This window comes from Pelmatolapia mariae, linkage group LG16_19 (assembly GCF_036321145.2).
Source record: "Pelmatolapia mariae isolate MD_Pm_ZW linkage group LG16_19, Pm_UMD_F_2, whole genome shotgun sequence".
In the NCBI taxonomy this organism is placed as follows: domain Eukaryota; kingdom Metazoa; phylum Chordata; class Actinopteri; order Cichliformes; family Cichlidae; genus Pelmatolapia; species Pelmatolapia mariae.
The window spans coordinates 39,694,524-39,713,846 of record NC_086241.1 but is presented as its reverse complement, the minus strand read 5'-3'; the positions used below and the strand labels follow the sequence as shown (position 1 = coordinate 39,713,846).

Genomic DNA, 19,323 nt, shown 5'->3' with positions numbered 1-19,323 from the left:
AACAGCATTTACTGGGTGTATCTAGCTTTAGTATAGAAGCTTCTGATTGGCTTCTCTCAGTGAGCTCTCCATGTTTGATCTCACATTGTTTCTCTCCACACTCTGTTTTATCTGCCAGCCAGCATCTGAACAGATCAACATCAATATTAGCAGCGAACAGTTGTTGGCAAAGTGATCTTAAAACTCTAAAGGACATCTCCATGTCCCTCTAATTAAAATTTAACCACCCAACCAAGGTGATGGGCGATAGGAGGAGTGGTTGAGAGGATGGGGGTGGGGTGGGGGCTTATTTAGCATTAACATAAAAACAAACAGCCTCATATATATATGCAAATGAAGGAAGGGCAAAAGCAGGATGCCAGGAGCCATTCGCCATAACTCACACTGATGGCCTTTAAGTGAGAAATCGCTTTCCAAAAATGTCCAATAAGAAAGTGGAATGATGCACCTGTCGCCCATCTGACTAATGAGCCAATCAGGTTGCAAGGACAAGGAGGCACATCTAGATCGTGATGTTGGCCTGGAGTGTCACTTCATGCTGAAGGTGCTCATGATTCCAAAACAGTGAGTATTTCACTGCTTTTGATGATGACAAAAAATGGCCTAAAAAGTAAACACGGCTTCTTAAACCTGCAATTAGAGCGGATTTATTACTCGCAGGCTTTTCTGAGCAGAAACCTGAGAACCAAAGGCATCTCTGAAGTTTGTGTGCACGTGTGGACTGAATTTGAGCAACAATGCAGACGGCGTCTTCTTCTTTTCTGCTCCTACATCTACGAGGTGCTTAAAGCAGCTTTAAGCACACATCTTCATTTAAAAAAAAAAAAAAAGGTGCTGGCACCGAGTGGTGTCTTAAAACTGACAATGATTTACATTTCAACATAATGCTCTCTGTCGCCTGTTATTGTGACAAAGTGCTGCACGTATCCCTCCCAAATGAAAGTGGGTGTTCTGTTGTGTGTGCTACAAAGACATTTGGACAAACCTGCCATCTTCTTCTTTTTCTCGTAAATGAGCATGGGAAATCTATTTATGTCCTCCTACAGTATACTGGTGAAATAAGCAGAGGCTGGTTGGGAGACAGCCCGAGCCGCAGTCGAGATGAGCCCCGTGAAGATATATTTGAGAAAGAGAAGAAGAGGGACAGACGAGGGAAAAAGTCCAAATAGATGGGGAGAGGCATTCTCGCTGAAATATGTGGTACTGACAACACCTGGCCCGGGAACAAGCTACAGGCTACAGGCGAGGAGGGAGGAATAAAAAGAACCCCGAGGCCTTCGCCACGACCATTCCTACTGTGAGGCTTGAGGAGAGAGATTGAGCAACCAAGTTGGGGGGATGTGTTTGCAGGATGAAGGATTCTCAGCTGCAGTTTCTAGTCAAGGCTAAATGGCCTCTGCTTTAAAACTACAATAATAATAATAACACTGATATTTTTGTCAGGTGGTGTTTCATCAGGAAGACTGACACCTTTTACACACATTCACCTCCAGGTTTCTCCAAATTTTACTTGCGCCTCTTTTCGTATCCTTGTATCCTCTCCCACCGACGTGTGGAAATCACAGGCTTTTCTACTGTGCCCACCTCTCTGTTTAACAGTGGGTGCTGCAGCAAACCGTTTATCTGTCATCAGCCTGGAAACTAAAACACACACACACTTTTCATCTAACTGTATTTTTTTAAATAACAACAACAAGAAAATAATCAGTTTCTTTAAATTCTTCTTTAAATTATCAAATTACATCAAACTATTGTTCACTTGAAATCCGCTTAAATCCTTACCATCATTTTTCTTTCCTCCAGTTTGGCACTGAAGTCACCGTGAGGTCACAAACCTGCCCAGTTTTTGAAAGTCTCGTTCTGAGCGCCTGAATTAAATCCCCACGTTCATATCGCTTACATAACTGATTAATGCTGTAATGCCATCAAACAGTTCCGACAGAATGAGGCGTGTATTTACAAACTAGAAGCTACCCACGCGGGTTATTATTAACTAATTTGGATGTGAATGAAAAACGCGTCAAACATGTGCGTGTGATCGATACGTTTGTGCGTAAATTTAGGCCACAGCGACGCACTGATCTGACTCCAAGTCGGAGTGAAATAAATGTGAAATGACATTTCAGGCGGTCTGCTAATAAAGGGTGTGCATCAGAAAATATTTAAGGAGTACTTTTGTTTTTGCACACGTGCACGCTGAAAGGAGAGAAGAGCTGTGCAGTTAGCAGGAAGGCCTCTGATGCGGTAAAAGTCACCTTATGCGCACTTGTCACCAAATTTAGGATGGTCAAATAAAAATGTGAATTTAGGACAAGTGGATCCGACAAAGTGAAGTAGCGTAACGTTGAGACATTATGGAAGTGCGTGGATTTTAAATGTTAGCGCAAAGAGTCCAGCATCATGTGGACAGCCGGCACGGAAGCCCCTCGGGTCACTCTTTAACAGAAATAAATGCGGCAGTGAGGCTTTATTGGCGGAGATTACCTGAGCGACTCTGACCACTGCTACGGTGGGCACCACAGACCCACGTGTGTGTGTGTGTGTGTGTGTGTGTGTGTGTGTGTGTGTGTGTGTGTGTGTGTGTGTGTGTGTGTGTGTGTGTGTGTGTGAAAGCTACCACTAGTCGCCCCCAGTGCTCTTCAGTCTCCACTTTCCCTTCTCACCGCAGACTGAACGTCACGTCCGCACTTGAACTTGAGTTTTCTCCCATCGTAGAAGCCAGAGAGCCACACAGAGCCGCTCAGAGCCGCACGCACAGTCCAGGGGATGCGGGACTCACAGAGAGCAAACACAGTGGCTTTGCTTTGACTCGAACAGTTAAAGTCTCACCCGCCCGGCCGCTGCTGTCAGTGCAGTAGAAGTGCCAGCCACTTGGCCACATTTCGAGAAGTGCCGGGAAGAAAACTGGATTCCTTTTTTACGCACGTCTCCACCGCGCAGGAGCGGGCAGTGTCCGGCGTGGCCGGATAGTGGACACAGGTAGAGACTGACCATCAGGAGGTGACCTCTCGCCTCCTTCCGTCTCTCCATCCTTCACTCTCCGCTCCTCTCTCGTCTCGCCGCTGACAGATGGTGTAAAAGCGACGGAGAGAACAGTGACCCCCTCCCTCACCTCAGATCGAAGAAAGGAGGCGCACAGACACTTTGGCACCGAACTCCGAACGAGCGCCCGGCGCTGCGCCACGGCCGGCCACCGCGGAACGCAGGAGCCACTGCCCGCTGAAGAGATCACCTCCAGGGCGAGATTCGGCCCAGCGTCTAGTGGTCAGCTCGGGGGGCCAACAAGCAGGCTGTTTGTGGGCGGATTGGTCGGTTATTGGAGCCGGAGCGGGAAGAGGAGGAGGAGAAGGAGAGCCGACCCTTCCAGCGCCGCTCTCCGGGCGATGCCAGTGTAAATGCCAGGGCGATGTCCCGACGCAAGCAGGGGAATCCGCAGCACCTGTCCCAGAGAGAAATAACGCGTAAGTGTTGACACGTTCACAGCTTTTCACGCGTGACTGTGCAGAGGAGCTGATTTATTGAAGTACTTTTTCCGGGTGATAAAATGAACATTTTCAGAGCTGGAACAGAAAGTTTGCTTCCCCGAGGCCATCCTCTCCTCTCTCTCGGTTTAGGGACAAAATTAGATAAACGCTTTATTTTGCTTATCCGATGATTACTATAAATAATTACAGTGAATTTAGAGTAAAAAAAAGTCCACAGCCGCGTGTCGGACTTTTACTTTAAAAATAGCTCGTGGAGAAATTGTACTTTATTCAAACTTTATTCTTCCACCTCTTGTTTGAAATGAGGGGCGAGCAGCGTGATCACTGCGGGGAGAATTACACTTTATTTTTAATTTTTTTTCAGCTTCACGCGCTCCCCGGAACACATTAAACAAAGGTTAAAAAACAAACAAACAACGCACCTCATATTAGAAAAAATACATTCGAGCTAATTCTGCTAATTTCTTTTTCCTGAAGACAGCGTGGATCCTTCACGCTGAAGCGTCGGAGAACTTTACACGTTTTCAACAAACAGGATTGTCAAATAAATCGTAATTTGATTTCCTCGCGCACATTTTAAAGCGGCTCAGTTTTACATCTCTTTTCTTTTATCGCCGTCTTCGGAATTTTGCACGTTACAGTTTCCAGTCCGTCCTGTTCGTCTGTTTAATTGGCCCATCTCTTTCATGCTGTTTTCTGCCGCACGCATGCAAAGCTCATTCCTCCCGTGGCTGTAATATTAATGCCAGGTTTGGATTATTTAATAGGTCTGCAAAAAAGAAAGAAAGAAAGAAAGAAAGAAAAAGGGTTTCAGGGTTTCCCTCACGGCACGTTAATGCGGAACACAGTGAGTGACGGCGTCTCGGAGATAATTCTGTAGAAGATTAATTTCCAACACCTCTTAGCTTATTATTGATTTATTTTTAAACAAACTTATGCGACACATTTAACGTCTTAATTACTCAAATTAATTTCCAATGACAGGATCACTTTGCCACTAAACTTCTCAGCGTCAAATAATATTTTCTGGCCTCAGATCAGTTTTGTTGATGGACTTAAACGAAGACAAACAGTAAATCTTCACTGTTGTCGCTGATCACCTTTTTCATCAAAGCAGTGGTTTTATTTATTTTTATTTTTTTAAGATCTGTATGTTTGGTACTTTACTTACCTCTGTGCTCCAGCTGCAGGTTATTTGGGGAGACTTCTCTTGTGTGAAGGCTGCCAGATCAGATCAACTTACACTACAGTGTATCAGTGTTCACCTCAGTGTGTGTAACATTTACCTCTGGACTCAGCCTGAGTGCATGCAGGGGTTTGAGGCCACACAGGCATCTGTTTGCTGCGAGGCCATCGTGGTGTCAGCCCAAACAGAGACAAACACCTGAAGTCACTAAGTTAGATTAAAAATGTGTCCTCACATTAGGAGCAGACAGAGGTAGCACTGGTGCAGGCCCAGGCATCGTTTCTAATGGGGCTCATTGTGATATCAGCCTTTGCTGCTCAGAGCAGACGGATAGACAATAAATATGAAGGTGGAGGTTAATAAATGAGCAACAAAACATGTTTCTGCACATTCTGTAATTTATGATTTACACACACACACACACACACATGCATTTATTTATGTGAGCATAGACGTCAACAGACACACACACATATGCAAATGAACACACGTGAGTGGATCCTCCACTCGTGCCAAAATTTTCAAAGAATTCTTCCGGAGCTGTCAGGTGATAAAATCCCTCTGACCTGGCTCTCCGTGCCGTGTATTTTTAATTTGGATTTCGCAACATGACACACTCCACAAAATAATAGCTGTGCACTTTAGAAGAAGAGTTGCTTCTTAGTATATATGCAGGAAGAGCCAGGAGCGCTGAGGCAGATTTTTGTGCACTTTGGAGAGGCCTCAGTCACAAAGTGCATTCCGACGCTCCCAGTTTTCTGCAAATCTTCCTGATTCTGATCGCAGATCATTCACACAGTTTTAAAAATCCTCCATTTCTTTCCTTTTTCCAGTTGATTAAATCAAAAAGCGATCACAGTTTGGAGCTGATCAGCTGATCATTGCCCTCACTGAACACGGAAGAACCACTTGCATGTTTATCGTCTTCTTCTACACTAAATATGCACCAAACCCAGCGCTTCCCTATCACAGTAAAATCAAACAAGAAGCCACCCAGAGCGGAATTTGGTGCAACTTTTCCCTCAGGGGCACGAGCTTCATCAGTAGGACTTTATATTGTTGTGTTTGTCTCACAGATTTGGGGGCATTTTTTCTTCTCGCAGCAGCAGCAGCAGCAGCAGACAGTTTACACCTGAAGGTGCCTTCTGCTTCTCATTCACTCCAAATAAGCCTGGCTTTGCTCTGAGAGGCTGATTTAAGCATGAAAAGACACAAACAGGACGAGAGCTGCCATTGTAGTCTCTCTCTCTCTCTCACACACACACACACACACACACACACACACACACACACACACACACACACACACACACACACACACACACACACACACACACACAGGGCTGTGTGTAAATTGCACTTGCCCACTTGAGATGCATGTTTCCTTTCGGCTTGTCAAATAGCCACGCACCCTGCTGGGGCTATGTCTTTGTTAGAGAGAGAGGGGAAGAAAGAAGTCAACATCTCCTTCTTTTAAGCGTTCTCTGGGTGAGGTGTGGTTCAAATAGCACAAATGAAAATGCACTGCTTCACTGTGGCTCATTAAGGATCACGTTTGTGAACGATACGTAATGAAAATCCAAATAGTTTAATGCTCATTATTTTCAGAAACGTCTCCTGACTTAAAGGGTAAACAACAACAACAAACAAAAAAAAACGTATCATCATATTATTTCCACGACGACTGTAAACTGACATAAATGATGTCTGTGGTGATGTGGCGTGTTTTTTCTAAATAGACGTAATTTGCGCAGCTGCCGGGTTTTAAACCATCGACCACATTTTTTAGTGGTTAAAAATAAAATGTGTGTTTCCTTAAATTTCCCACAATTTTCCTTCCCTGTAAATTATGATTTAAGAGCTTTTTATTGTTGTTGGAAATTAGAAAACATTTAAACATTTATGTGAAAAAATATAAATGTAACCTTAAAGGTGGAGTGTGTGTGCGGATGAATGCAGCAAGTTTCCCCCAAAGCATGCCTGAACTCATTTAACGTGCACACAGTTTCACACCACTACATAACACACACACACACACACACACACACACACACACACACACACACACACACACACACACACACACTCACTCTCCAACATATCATGCATACCAGAGTGCTGGTTTTCTCAGCTGAGGCTTTGTAAGCTGTCTGTCTGCTCTCTGTCTCTGCGTCTCTTCCTGCTAGGGGGAGCTCTCAGGCTGTCACAGCCACAGTGCTCTGCCAATGAGAGAAGTGGAAATGTGCTCTGAGTGTGTGAGTGTGTGTGTGTTTGTGTGCGTGTTAATCAGATGACATCAGCGCTGAAAGACCACATTCACCTCTCTTAACTGTCAACAGCTGCACACTCGACTGTCTGCCTCTCCGTGGCACTTCTTATTTAGAGCATACATGTCAATTCACAGCAATGAGTGACTGACACATTTCATGTGTGTGTGTGTGTGTGTGTGCCATTGCGTATCACTGGAGCCACATTTTAAAGTTGTAGTAAATTCCTGTGTGTAAATATTTCTGCATGTATTTTTGTCCTGTGTGTTCTTATTCAAACCGTTTGCTCTGCAGACAAACGTTCACTTTGTTTTAAAACATATTTCACAATATTTCGTTTTTCATTAGAAATCTACAAATGTAAGTTTATTTGATTGTTTTTATTTCTGTGTATTTTTATCTATTTGGAACATTTAAATTTAAATTAGTAAAAGAATAATTGTAGTATTAAAATGAATGCATGTGCTGTCATTTTGATGATTCTGAAAATTAGCCTTTTTTGCATGTTGCAAAAAAAAAAATTAAACAAACAATCAAAAAAACATTAGTCACTATCTTCACCTTACAGAGGTTAAAGCTGAGATGTTGAAGTACACCTCACACTCAGTTATGCTCAGATGAGCCAGTGACACAGCTGCTCTGCTTATTTGTGAGTAGCACTTGTTTTCCGCTGCAGCACCTCCTGGGCAGGTGGCTCTGCTCTGATCTCTCTGTAACTCGCTGTCGCTGCTGTGGCAGTGGACTCAAATACACCATTACAATCCTTTGTGCATTTGGCAGCAGCGCGCTCCTGATTGGCTCGACATGGTCATCCAAACCTCACCCAGCACACAGGAGTTAGTTTGAATTAGCTTAAATTGATGTTTATTTCAAACTCGACTGACTTTGAAAACAGGTTGTAAGTAAAACTGCGTCCTCGCATATTTTTAATCGCCTAAACACTGAAAATGATCCTTTGAAGTTTCAGCTAAAAGAAAACAAAAGCCAAACATTTCTGAGGCATTTTTGGTCTCATAGGTAGAAGAAGAGAGGTGACAGGAAGTGAGTGAAGATTGAAACTGGGGGGACGTGATACCATTTGCTTCCTTTAACACCTGCTAACAAAGCGCTCCCGTACAGCGTCGACATATTTACAGCCAAAGTATAGAGTGGAGTTTAAAATGTTACAATAAATGTTGAAAATGTATTTTTTATAAAAAAGAACAAGAGGCTGGATTACCTACAAAGGAAATTAAACGACTTTTAGTCGTCAGCGTACAATAAATATACGTCACAAACGCGACTCTGAAGTTTTAAAAACTGTATTCTCAATACTGACTTTGTATGGAAAGCCACTTCCTGTTTAGACGAAAGTGTTCTGAGGGCACATCTTAATGTTGACAGTCTCTGCGGTGGCAGATTATTTTCATCACTTTGAGTCTTCCTTTCACTCGTCTGCTATCACCGACATCTACGGTCCATCACGTACGTGCTGCATCGGACCGTGTGTGCGAGTCACGTCCAGGACCAGCCTCGGCTTTGTTCACAAATAAAAGTCGTTCTTGCAAAACAATAAAAAGCTCATAATTTTAGATAAATAAAGTGCAGCAGTGTGTACACGTGTGTGTGTGTGTGTAACAGTACATAGTGACAGTGCAGGTAAATAAATAGTTTATCAGTCGACGAGTAAGCGAGCCGCTGTCAGCTTTGAGTGCATGTCGTAAGGGAGTGTGTTACTCCTCTGTGTGTGTGTGTGTGTGTGATGTGCAGTCTCAGCCACAAACATTATATCTTGATTTAAGAGTGTGTGTGTGTGTGTGTGTGTGTGTGTGTGTGTGTGTGCGAGGTAATGGTAAAAAAACACAGAAGCCAAGTCGAGTTTTGATCATTTTAGTCGAGACCCACACACACACACACACACACACACAGAGACACGCACACACACACACACACACACACACACACACACACACACACACACACACACACACACACACAGACACGCACACACACGCACACACACACACACACACACACGCACACACACACACACGCACACACGCACACGCACACGCACACACACACACACCATCATCACTGGTCTCAACTGGCAGAATCTTTCTGGTTCTGGGAGCAATTTTGGTGCTTTTCCCATCAGCCTAACTGTGGCGGCAGATAAAAGTAAAATCATGAAACAGCTCTCGAGGAGAGGCGGAAACAAATATTTGATTGGCATGTGGCCAGGAATGTGCTCTCCCGTTTGTGTGAAGGATACGTGTGTGAAAGATTTCCGTGGATTTACAGCACATGTGTGGTGAAACGTGGTGAGACGAAGGGAACCAAACCCCAGACATGATCACCTGCTGAGGGAAAACATTTGCTCTGAATTCAAAACTAAGAGAACCTACAAACACTGAATTTCCAAAACCTTCTGGTCCAACTTCTTCAGATCCGTCGGGTTGCTGGTGATTTGTGTAGGTTAGGGTCTTGTTAATGCCTCCTTATGAAGACATTTAGCAGAAGAACAATGAAATAAATTCATCTATTCAGCGCACAGCTAAAACAAAACTCTCTGGTCAATGTGGAGAGAGTAAACCTTCTGCTATGTTATAGTAGTCACTGATATGTTGCCTGTCCGCTCTCTTGCTAAACGATATCTCTTACCCGACTCACTGAAGCCTCGTTAAACTGAATCAGGCTAAAACCAGGTTTTTGCACACACATTCGGGGTCGTTGCCGCAGACTGTGACGAAGGTTTGATGCAGACTTTAGACTAGCTCTCTAAAAAATACTATTAGTAATAATTCTAATATGAAGTGAGATTTGCGTGTGTGTGTGTGTGGGGGGGGGGGGGGGGGTGTCACCGTACATGTAGATTGGATTTGTTCCAGGTCAGCTCACTGGTTTTATTCTGTCTAATGTTTAGTACTGGGAAACATGCTACCACTGTACAGGACAGATGGCTGCAGCCTGCAGGCCACACACACACACACACACACACACACACACACACACACACACACACACACACACACACACACACACACTGTGAGTCTTAGAGGTGCACAGACTGATATTTTCTAACATATAATGAGTGCAGCACATACACTCCAGTGCAGATGAATATCAAAGACTGAACCAACTATGAACACAGAAATGAATTTGTATATTTGTACTGTGTTATATATGATACAATACAAGTACAATATGGTCTTTGTATGTTTAACAGCAGACCTAAAACAGGTATACGGTAGCGAGGGGTGGGGTGTTCCATCTGGAGCCTTCATCCACGTTTGACATCCCAAATCTGTTTGCATTTCTAATGTGGAGGCTGAGACAAACGGCCAGCCTGCTGCTAATCCATCATCTTGTATCAGAGACAGAGAGAGGTGACGGTGATGAGTTTGCTCTTCATCATCATCAGCATTCCCGCTCCGTTTTACCTCAGAGGGTCAGTCGTTCCTCCACCCTCGTTCAGACCTTCTCGTTCCTTTTGGAGACAGCCCTCACTTACAAAGCTCGTTCGCTCGTGAAGCTGCTGGCCTTTGCAAACACCACATCTGTGCTCTCCTACTGCTGTTTCACAGCAACATTCAGAATACTGCCCAAAACCCATCTGCTCATTCACAAACACTGAAAAACCCTGATTACGACTAATACGTATATCTTAATTGAGACCATGTAATAACATTATTAGTGGACATCTGCTGCATTTTAACCTCCTAACCTCCTAACATGTACGGGGACTACGGCAACCCACTTTGGGTCATAACCACATACTAAACAAGCACATTCTCAGAAATGACAAGTTTCAACTGAACTCTCACACATGCAAAGACGTGGACATAACCCGGGGTTAGAGCTAGTTAATGTAGAGCTTCTCACTTACACCTTTGCTGAATTCTCATTTTCCTTCCTTCCTCAGAGGTGCGAGACTAAATAAAAGTGTGTGTGCACTGCAGCAGTATGCGGTGTATATTGCGTACTTTGGTGTTTGAGATTGAAAAATTCTAAATATATAGCTTGTGATGTGTTTGAGATGGTGGCTGAAAATTCAGCTTCTTGGACTTTTAGATGTCTTGAAAAAGCTTCAAAGCGTGATGGAGGCGTGACTGCACACATATGAAGCTGCACTGTTGTGTCGGAGCCACCACACATTGACCATTAAGCCTTATGTGAAGTGAGTGCCGCCTGGTCTAACAGGTACTTGAAAGCTATTTTGCTTGTTGGTCACGACTCTGATCGTTCTGTGTTGTCTTCACCGCAGCTCTGCACGAGCAGCTCTTTTAGTGTGTCGCTCAGACACGTGGTAACCTAATTACATGTTTGCGTCATGTATAGATTTCAGCATGCGATGAGCAAACATACACCCAGGTTAACTCTGACGTGTCTCCTCTGTTTTGTTTCTTGTGCAGCGGAGGTGGAGCATCCAGATGGCGCTTTGCTCTCCGAATCCCTACCCTCCAACCCACTCACCCTGCCCTCCAATCCACTTGGCCTACGTCCCCATCCTTTGGACCCCAGCTTGGCTCACACCCTGCCGCCTGGCCTCCACTCTGACCACGACCTGCTCACTTGCGGCCAGTGCCAGATGACTTTCCCGTTGGGCGACATAGTCCTCTTCATTGAGCACAAGAAGAAGCAGTGCCAAACACCGCTGCTGGCCAACGGCTGTTATGACAAGATGAACGACCGAGGAGGAGGAGGACAAGGAGACAGTCCAACTCTGCAGAGCCTTCATCACTACGCGCAGAGGGTGGAGCTAAGAAAGGTGTTGGAGCCAGTAGAGGTCGGCATCCAGGTGACACCAGAGGAGGAAGATGAGGTGGGAGGAAGAGGGGAACGAGGTGAGAGAGGAGAGAAGACACCAACCAAAGGAATTTTCCCGAAGCAGGAAAACATGCTATCAGGTAGACGTGACATACGCAGCATTTTGGGAAACACACTAAAGCCTCTTCTTTCTAAGCACAAATACATAAATGTCACTTTTATGTCTAAATAAATTCATGAAGTCAGTTCAGCTTCAGCTGCGTTTGTTACTTTTTCACATAAGGGCAGGCCAGGTAGGTCTAAATAGATCATTTTCATGAATAATTGAAACCACAGTTTAAAAACTCTGGTTTTCTTTGGCTAACATGAACATTTTTGGATGATTTAAACAGAATTTAAGTGAAACTAATGTGCAAAAAGAAAAACCATCAGGAATGGAGCATTTTTGAGAGCACCGTATTTTCACTTTCTGCTGAACAACGTTGCTGTGCAGACTCGTCAGCATGTTGCCAGATTCAGATTGAGGTTTGGTTTCTTTAAGAAAGGGGAAAAGCTCAAATCCTCCCGTTGACGCTTCAGTCTGAGCCTCAAAAACCAACCACAACTTTTGCTTTTTCTTTGTCGCATATGTAGCATCTGTGACCTTTAGAGGTGTGAGCAGGTTCGTCCCAGGCTAGTCCCTCTGACTCAGAAAGTTCAAGCTCATTTCATCTGAATCAACTCATGTTCACAATGCACACACATGGACACGAGGCCCCTCTGACAACAGCTTACAGACGAGGATCTGTACTTTCATTTATCAGCTGGATGCATCCAAGGATATCAGCTGATGCGGTCTGGCACTGAAATCAGCTGCTGGGATAAGCGTGAGTTTGTGGCCTGCCAGAACCTGGAATAAACTATCATTGTTATCCAGATGTGTTATAGGTAATGATCAGTTTTCCGAAAATGCTGAACTATTTAATTCCAAAGAAAAACTTTAGGTAGTAACAAACCAGCAATTTTTTCATCAGTCTAAATATATTCCTGTTTTAGTTTTCGTTTGTGTGATGGCGTCCTCTCGTCCAGCAGAGGAAGAGAGACGTTCATTTTATTAGAGGACATGGACAGCGGAGGGACAGACGAGGAAGAGGGGTGAGACAGGCAAATTAGGGAGGCAAATCTCTAAACCCCCTCAAGGACTCGGTTGAAACAAATTGAGCAAAACATGACAGAGAGACTCACCCCGACTTTCATGGAGAAATCCAGTCTAAGCCATCTGCTTAAAAAGGTGAAAAGCTCATTAAAATTCAAATAAGCAAAGGCAGAAAAAAACAGCACGAGAGGAGAAGAAAAGGGGGGAAAAGACAGAAAGAGGGATTAAAAAGAGGCTAGTTTCATCTCCATTCAGTGAAGTAAAGAGGCAGTTTAGCAGGAGAGCATCTGTGTGTGTGTGTGTGTGTGTGTGTGTGTGTGTGTGTGTGTGTGTGTGTGTGTGTGTGTGTGTGTGTGTGTGTGTGTGTGTGTGTGTGTGCGGGACCAGCAGTTATCGCTCAAACCAGTCAAGACACTTGTAAAGAAGCCTGTGACAATAACCCTGTCGTGCTTTTCTAGAGGTCAGTTTGAGCAGCACTGAGGATGGCAGTCTGTTAGCACAGGCAGCATGGTTAGCATCGCTACTATCTTCATGCATTATTCAGAATGAATAAATAATATTTCCTGTGAACCTACACATTCCTCAATAATCTCACCAACTATATGTAGACCTACATATCAACCGAGCTGATTAGTGGAATCAGCTTAAATGCTCCATGAACGGGAGCTAAAACAAAAGACAAATACAAATGCAACGTTTAGGGATGTTTTAGTGCCGGCTCACCTGACTGAAACAGTTCTGAAATGATCTATAATATTTTATTTTTATTTTGAAATGATCTTGATTAAGAAATCTCGTCACATGTGATCAGCATCCGTTATGTATCGAATCAAGTCGTAGATTAGAAATCAGCACATGAACGATGTCAGAGAACATGTCACTATCACACAGGGTTGGGCTATTTCCTATAACACCACTGACATCACGTCTCTAATGTATGTGTAAAATGGTTATGGCATTTGGATGGAAACATGAATAAATGTATTGGCCTAAAGCCACGTGAGGAAGCTCACAGGTGAGCCTCTCAGTGTTCAGGACAGCGGTTTTGCCTACATTGTAAACACTGTGTTTGGGCCTGAACTTCATCAATATTTTACCAGGCTGTTACAGCTCTGCCGGGCAGCTGTGCATTGCTGCTGTGGATAGCTTAGCTGCCTGTACTCGTGAAGCTCGTGGAACGATGCTCCAGCTTTGCATTTGATGCAACTGTCTGAATTGTAGGGTGCAAAAAGCTGGAGCGCAGTCCCCGAGTGTGTGCAGAGCTGTGCTCAGGCATGTCTGCTAATTGAGTGGCACTGGCCATGCTATTGGGTCGGCATTATTACATTTATGTGCATAAATATATATCCACCCTGTGTTTAAATGCGTGCTATGTATCGAACTGCCATCCTCCCATGAAATCAACCCCACGTGCGCTGCGTTGGAAGACTGGAAAATATAATTGCACAATATTTTTTTATAACAGAAACTGCAATAATTTTCACATTAAAAGCAAAAACATATTAGCGACTCAATTGGACGTGCACTGCAGCAACTGTAAACTATATTACTCCAATAACATTTTATGTTTGAAAATTACCCACGGTGTTTCCACATGAAATATGTCCAACTAGCACCTTATTAACACGAGCAGGAGACAGAACAATTTATTAATCAAGCTGGAGTTTAATTTGGAGAGCGCGCTCTCAGCCCCTCTCGTCATTACTGGGGGATTGAAATGCGGCAGGTGGAATTTTCTCTTTGTAACTCAGACCGGCTTTTTCTTCAGCGTATTTTTTTAGCACCTTTCATTACCTGGTGAAAGAGAGAGGGACAGAAGCACAGGGAGGGAGGTGAGAGAGGGAGAGATGGGGAAAGTGATCAGGGACATGACGGACGACACTTCTTTGTAATTGGCTCCCAGCAGGTCAAACTACTCGTTTATTGTTAAGCTTTTACACTTTCATTTGTCCTCCATGTGAAATGGAACACACACACGTTTCACACGTATATGAGCATCATGCCAAGTTTCTTTTAACCCCTAAATTAGAAGAAGTGTTTGTGCTCTGCGAGAGCTGCTGGGGTTTTTCCTTTTCCTCTCTCCGTCTGTCAGGTAGCAGCGTGCAGAGAAATAACAGAGCACCTCGCTTTTCCATTCAGGCTGTGAAACTTGTCGCTGCTATTGTGCTGAAGGATTACGAACAACGGCTTTAGTTTGTATACACAGTGTTGTTCTGTTTCAACCTTTGTTTTTTTCCCCACAAGAAGCTCTGTTTAAAAAACCTCATGATTCAGTTTGGAAACACTGTGATCAAAAGGAAAAAGTGCAGTTTGTTTTTACCACAATATGAATGAATAAGAGTTTTCCGGTCACACCCATCTCTCCTCTGTCTGTAGCTGAAACTCACCCAGACTTATAAAAAAGCCGTTCCTCCAATTTAAAGGATAAAAAAATAATCGCTTTTGTTTTTGCTTAAATGACACAAATCTTCTCTCATTTTTTGAGTTCATGTAGTAATCAGCCTGAAGCTTCATCGTGTCTGATTTTATAACCATGAGGAGAATCACCATCATGCCTTGCAGTTAAAGACTGGATGTGCTGTGATGGTGACATATAAAACCATCATGCAGAGAGAAATTTGAAAGCGTACTTTTTTGCTCTCTCTGCTCTCGTCACCCACCCAACCAACACAGCAGAGAGACAACACACGGCTTCCTTCCACTACAGACAAACAGACACAGGAGGAAGCATCATCTAAACCTTCCTCACAAGGAGTGAATATTCAAAAACATAAAGCAGAAACACCCCAAAACACAATAAGCCCAGCGCTCTAACAAAGGCATGAGATAACTAACCAGGCCGAGTTTTCATACGTCAGCAGAGCTACATTCGAACAGCTGAACCAACCTTTTGTCAGCGTTGTAGAAGCAGGTGCACGCTGACAGGATACCTCGGCTTTTAGGAGGGTTTAGGATTTTAACTGGCAACCCCGAAGTCCAAAGCCCTCCAGACTTTCCCAGGTGACCAGGCGTGAGGTCTCTTCACAGAGGTGCCGCACTGACAGTTTGGATTAGAGAAGGAAGTCTGTCATTTTTACTATGAGGCGCTCACACTCAGCCGTCATGCTGCGTACACTTATCACTGACGAGTGTTTAACACCCCGACACAGCGCCGGGCCCAAAGCCTCATTAGCTAGGGCTTAATTCAGACATTTAACCAAGTCCAGTTGGAGTGGACACACACACACACACACACACATGTCTGGTTTGCTATCCTCGTGGGGACATCCCATTGACATAATGCTTTCCCTAGCCCCTTACCCTAACCCTAACCATTAAAAATGAATGCCTAACCCTAACCCTTACCCTAAACCTAACCATAACCTAATTGTAACCCTGACAGTAAAACCGCATTTTGAGTGTGAAAATTGCTTTCAACCCCGAGGGGACCTGGATTTTGGTCCCCACGGTGCAGAAAGTCCCCACCAGGATAGTAAAAGTCAGATTTTGGTCCCCACCAGGATAGTACGAACCCGTACACACATGCACACACACACACACACACACATGCACACACACAAAGGAGGGAGTGGTCTTGACAAACTCAAATATGATGACACCTTTTTAATCAGAGAGCACCAATTGACAGGCTATGTGTGCATGTGTGTGCGTGTGTGTGTGTGTGTGTGTGTGTGTGAGTATCAGCTGTCCGGCTCTACCTCTGCTTTTTCTGTCCTTTTTTCTAAGTTTTTCTCTGTTTCTTCCAGTTTCTGCTGTCTTTCACACACAGATGGTTACGACCCATCTTTAAGGGATTTCTCTTCCCTCACACACACACACACACACACACACACACACACACACACACACACACACACACACACACACACACACAGATTAAGAAAACAGAATAATTAATGCACTTTATTTCCATTGGGGATGTGCAATTTTTCACATATTGAAAAAACACATTTTAGGAGTGTTTGTCTGTGTTTGAATCTCATATAAATATTCTTCACATGGACACAGACACACACACACACACACACACACACACACACACACACACATCTTCAATAAATAATGACTGAGCACAGTGGCATGTCCCTAAAATATTTACCATATGCTTATTTATCTTCCAAATGAAACTGTACAAAGACTTAACAAAGAGCTACGGTGCAGTGTGCGTGTGTGTGTGTGTGTGTGTGTGTGTGTGTTTGATATAACAGCCTGTACTTTAGAGGCATTGCGGTCCCTGCTGCTCTTGTTTTTTCACATTGTTTCAATAAAGCTGGGAGGCCTCTCGGATGGAGCGACGGCCTTTTTGAAGTGGTAATCACTCTGGTTTGTACTGCTGCTCGCTCTCTCCCTCACTCTCGTTCTGCCTCTCCTGCCCACTGTGTGTGTGTGCTTTGGCTAGTTCGGGTTTGTGTACGTGAATGCGGCTGTTTTCACATCGCACAGGCCTGACGCATCTTTAATAGGCTCAAAGAGGTGTGGAATCACACAACTGAAGAAGTAAAGAAAGTGTATTTAATGAGTCACACAGTGCCGGCCATCACTGATTATGACTCATTTCTGTGATAGAAGATTGTAGCCGGGCCGTGAGTGTGAGTGGGTGAGGACGTCCACTGTGGACGGGTCACCAGTCACACAACAATCAGTTTCACTTAAAGCTTCCACCCTGAAACATCCACACAAGACGGGTGGAAGTTTGATGATAAACTTCTTCATATTTTTTTGTCCCTGCATAAATTTGGAAATAGTATCAACACTGGCACACACACGTCAAACAACACACTCTATTTAACATTAATAGACAAACCAATGCGACTGTCAAGCAGCTAGCAGTACTTACAGCTCACTGACCTCTGGATGCTGCATGCTAACAGGAAACTCATACGGTGCTAAAACCCTCCAAACACCCACAATTCATGCTATCCAACAAGCTGTGAGTGAACATGGTGTAGTGTGGGGATGCTCGTCATATTCAAATATTAGTATAGTCATGAATGATGTTAAAATCATTTTTAAACATTTAATTTTTCCCTTATTTTTACTGACAGCTGGTTGGGTGTATACAGTGCTGCTACCTCAAAGTGGCCGTAATGGACATAAAAGAGCCAACGATGACCGAGTCATGCCAGCGCTCTGAGTCTCACTGAATTTGTCCTGATACCGTTTTGGACAACAGACCAATAAGAATCCAGATGAAGCAGCGTGTCGCTGGACTCACTGTGTGTACCGCGTTTAAGGAACTCAAGCCTCCATCGGCCCTGCTGAACTTTAAACTTGCTCGTGTTTCTCTTTGAAGCATCAAATCCACTTCTTGTAAAGAAACTCCGGTGGACACTGTGAGACGCACAGACCTGCAGACGGAGGAAGAAAGAGCATATTTATCGTTAATAGATCATCTCGTCCTTCTCTGCCTGCTCAAAATCCCTTTTTGCGAGTTTTGCCATGTCGCCTCGCTCTGCTGTTAATCACTTTGCATGCACTCATTTAAATATTAAAATTTTCTTTAATCATCAAAGCCAGTATGCATCATGCATATTCATACCCCCACCCACCCCCCACTCCCTGGATCTCAGGTTCATTACTCTGCTGCTAGCCATTAGCCACTTCCCTAATCACACAGTTTATACACACACACACCCAGGTAGCCACCAGCACTAACCAGTGGTAATCCGCTAACTAGACTTAAACACACAGGCATCCCTGCAGTCTAAACTGAGCGAGCAGACTTGTCATCCATCCCGGCTGAGATGGCTGGAGTATTTGTCAAGAGGCTCGGCAAAACCTTCATTTGCATAATGACTTTGTAGTTCTGCATTAATAAAATTTGCATATGAAGCCATGTTAATTACTCCTGATCAGCCTTTTTTGCATTCATGCATGGTAATTTTGGGCGACTTGCAAAAATTGATGTCCTGGCGCCTGCGATGAGATTGGTGGAGGAGGCGCTCTGTATCTGTGTGTAAGTGAGGCTGAAGGGATGTGGAGATGATGAAGGTGGAGCGTTCGGCTGTGTTTGGGGCTTTATCAAAGCAGAATAGATGGCAGATTGGTGTGGTTTGCTTTTCGGGCGCCATTTCTCTTTCCGCTTATAACTTTTTTCTTTTTTTTAATCTTAGTGAAAAGAGCTTTCCAGTAAAATCCTCTCCTAGTTCTACTGTACAACACACACACACACACACACACACACACACACACACACGTCTGGTTTGCTATCCTCGTGGGGACATCCCATTGACATAATGCTTTCCCTAGCCCCTTACCCTAACCCTAACCATTAAAAATGAATGCCTAACCCTAACCCTTACCCTAAACCTAACCATAACCTAATTGTAACCCTGACAGTAAAACCGCATTTTGAGTGTGAAAATTGCTTTCAACCCCGAGGGGACCTGGATTTTGGTCCCCACGGTGCAGAAAGTCCCCACCAGGATAGTAAAAGTCAGATTTTGGTCCCCACCAGGATAGTACGAACCCGTACACACACACACACACACACACACACAC

The 19,323-nt window shown here is 44.1% G+C and overlaps 1 protein-coding gene across 1 annotated transcript in view; it reads left to right on the top strand.

Moving 5' to 3' along the window:
- Positions 1-2,676: 2,676 nt before the first annotated feature.
- Positions 2,677-19,323, top strand: part of bcl11ba (BCL11 transcription factor B a) — a 37,834-nt gene continuing 21,187 nt past the window's right edge. Inside the window, exons 1-2 of the mRNA XM_063499724.1 lie at positions 2,677-3,461; positions 11,333-11,827. Of these exons, the coding sequence (XP_063355794.1) occupies positions 3,407-3,461; positions 11,333-11,827 (550 nt within the window). The 5' untranslated portion in view covers positions 2,677-3,406. The remainder of the gene's footprint in view (positions 3,462-11,332; positions 11,828-19,323) is intronic.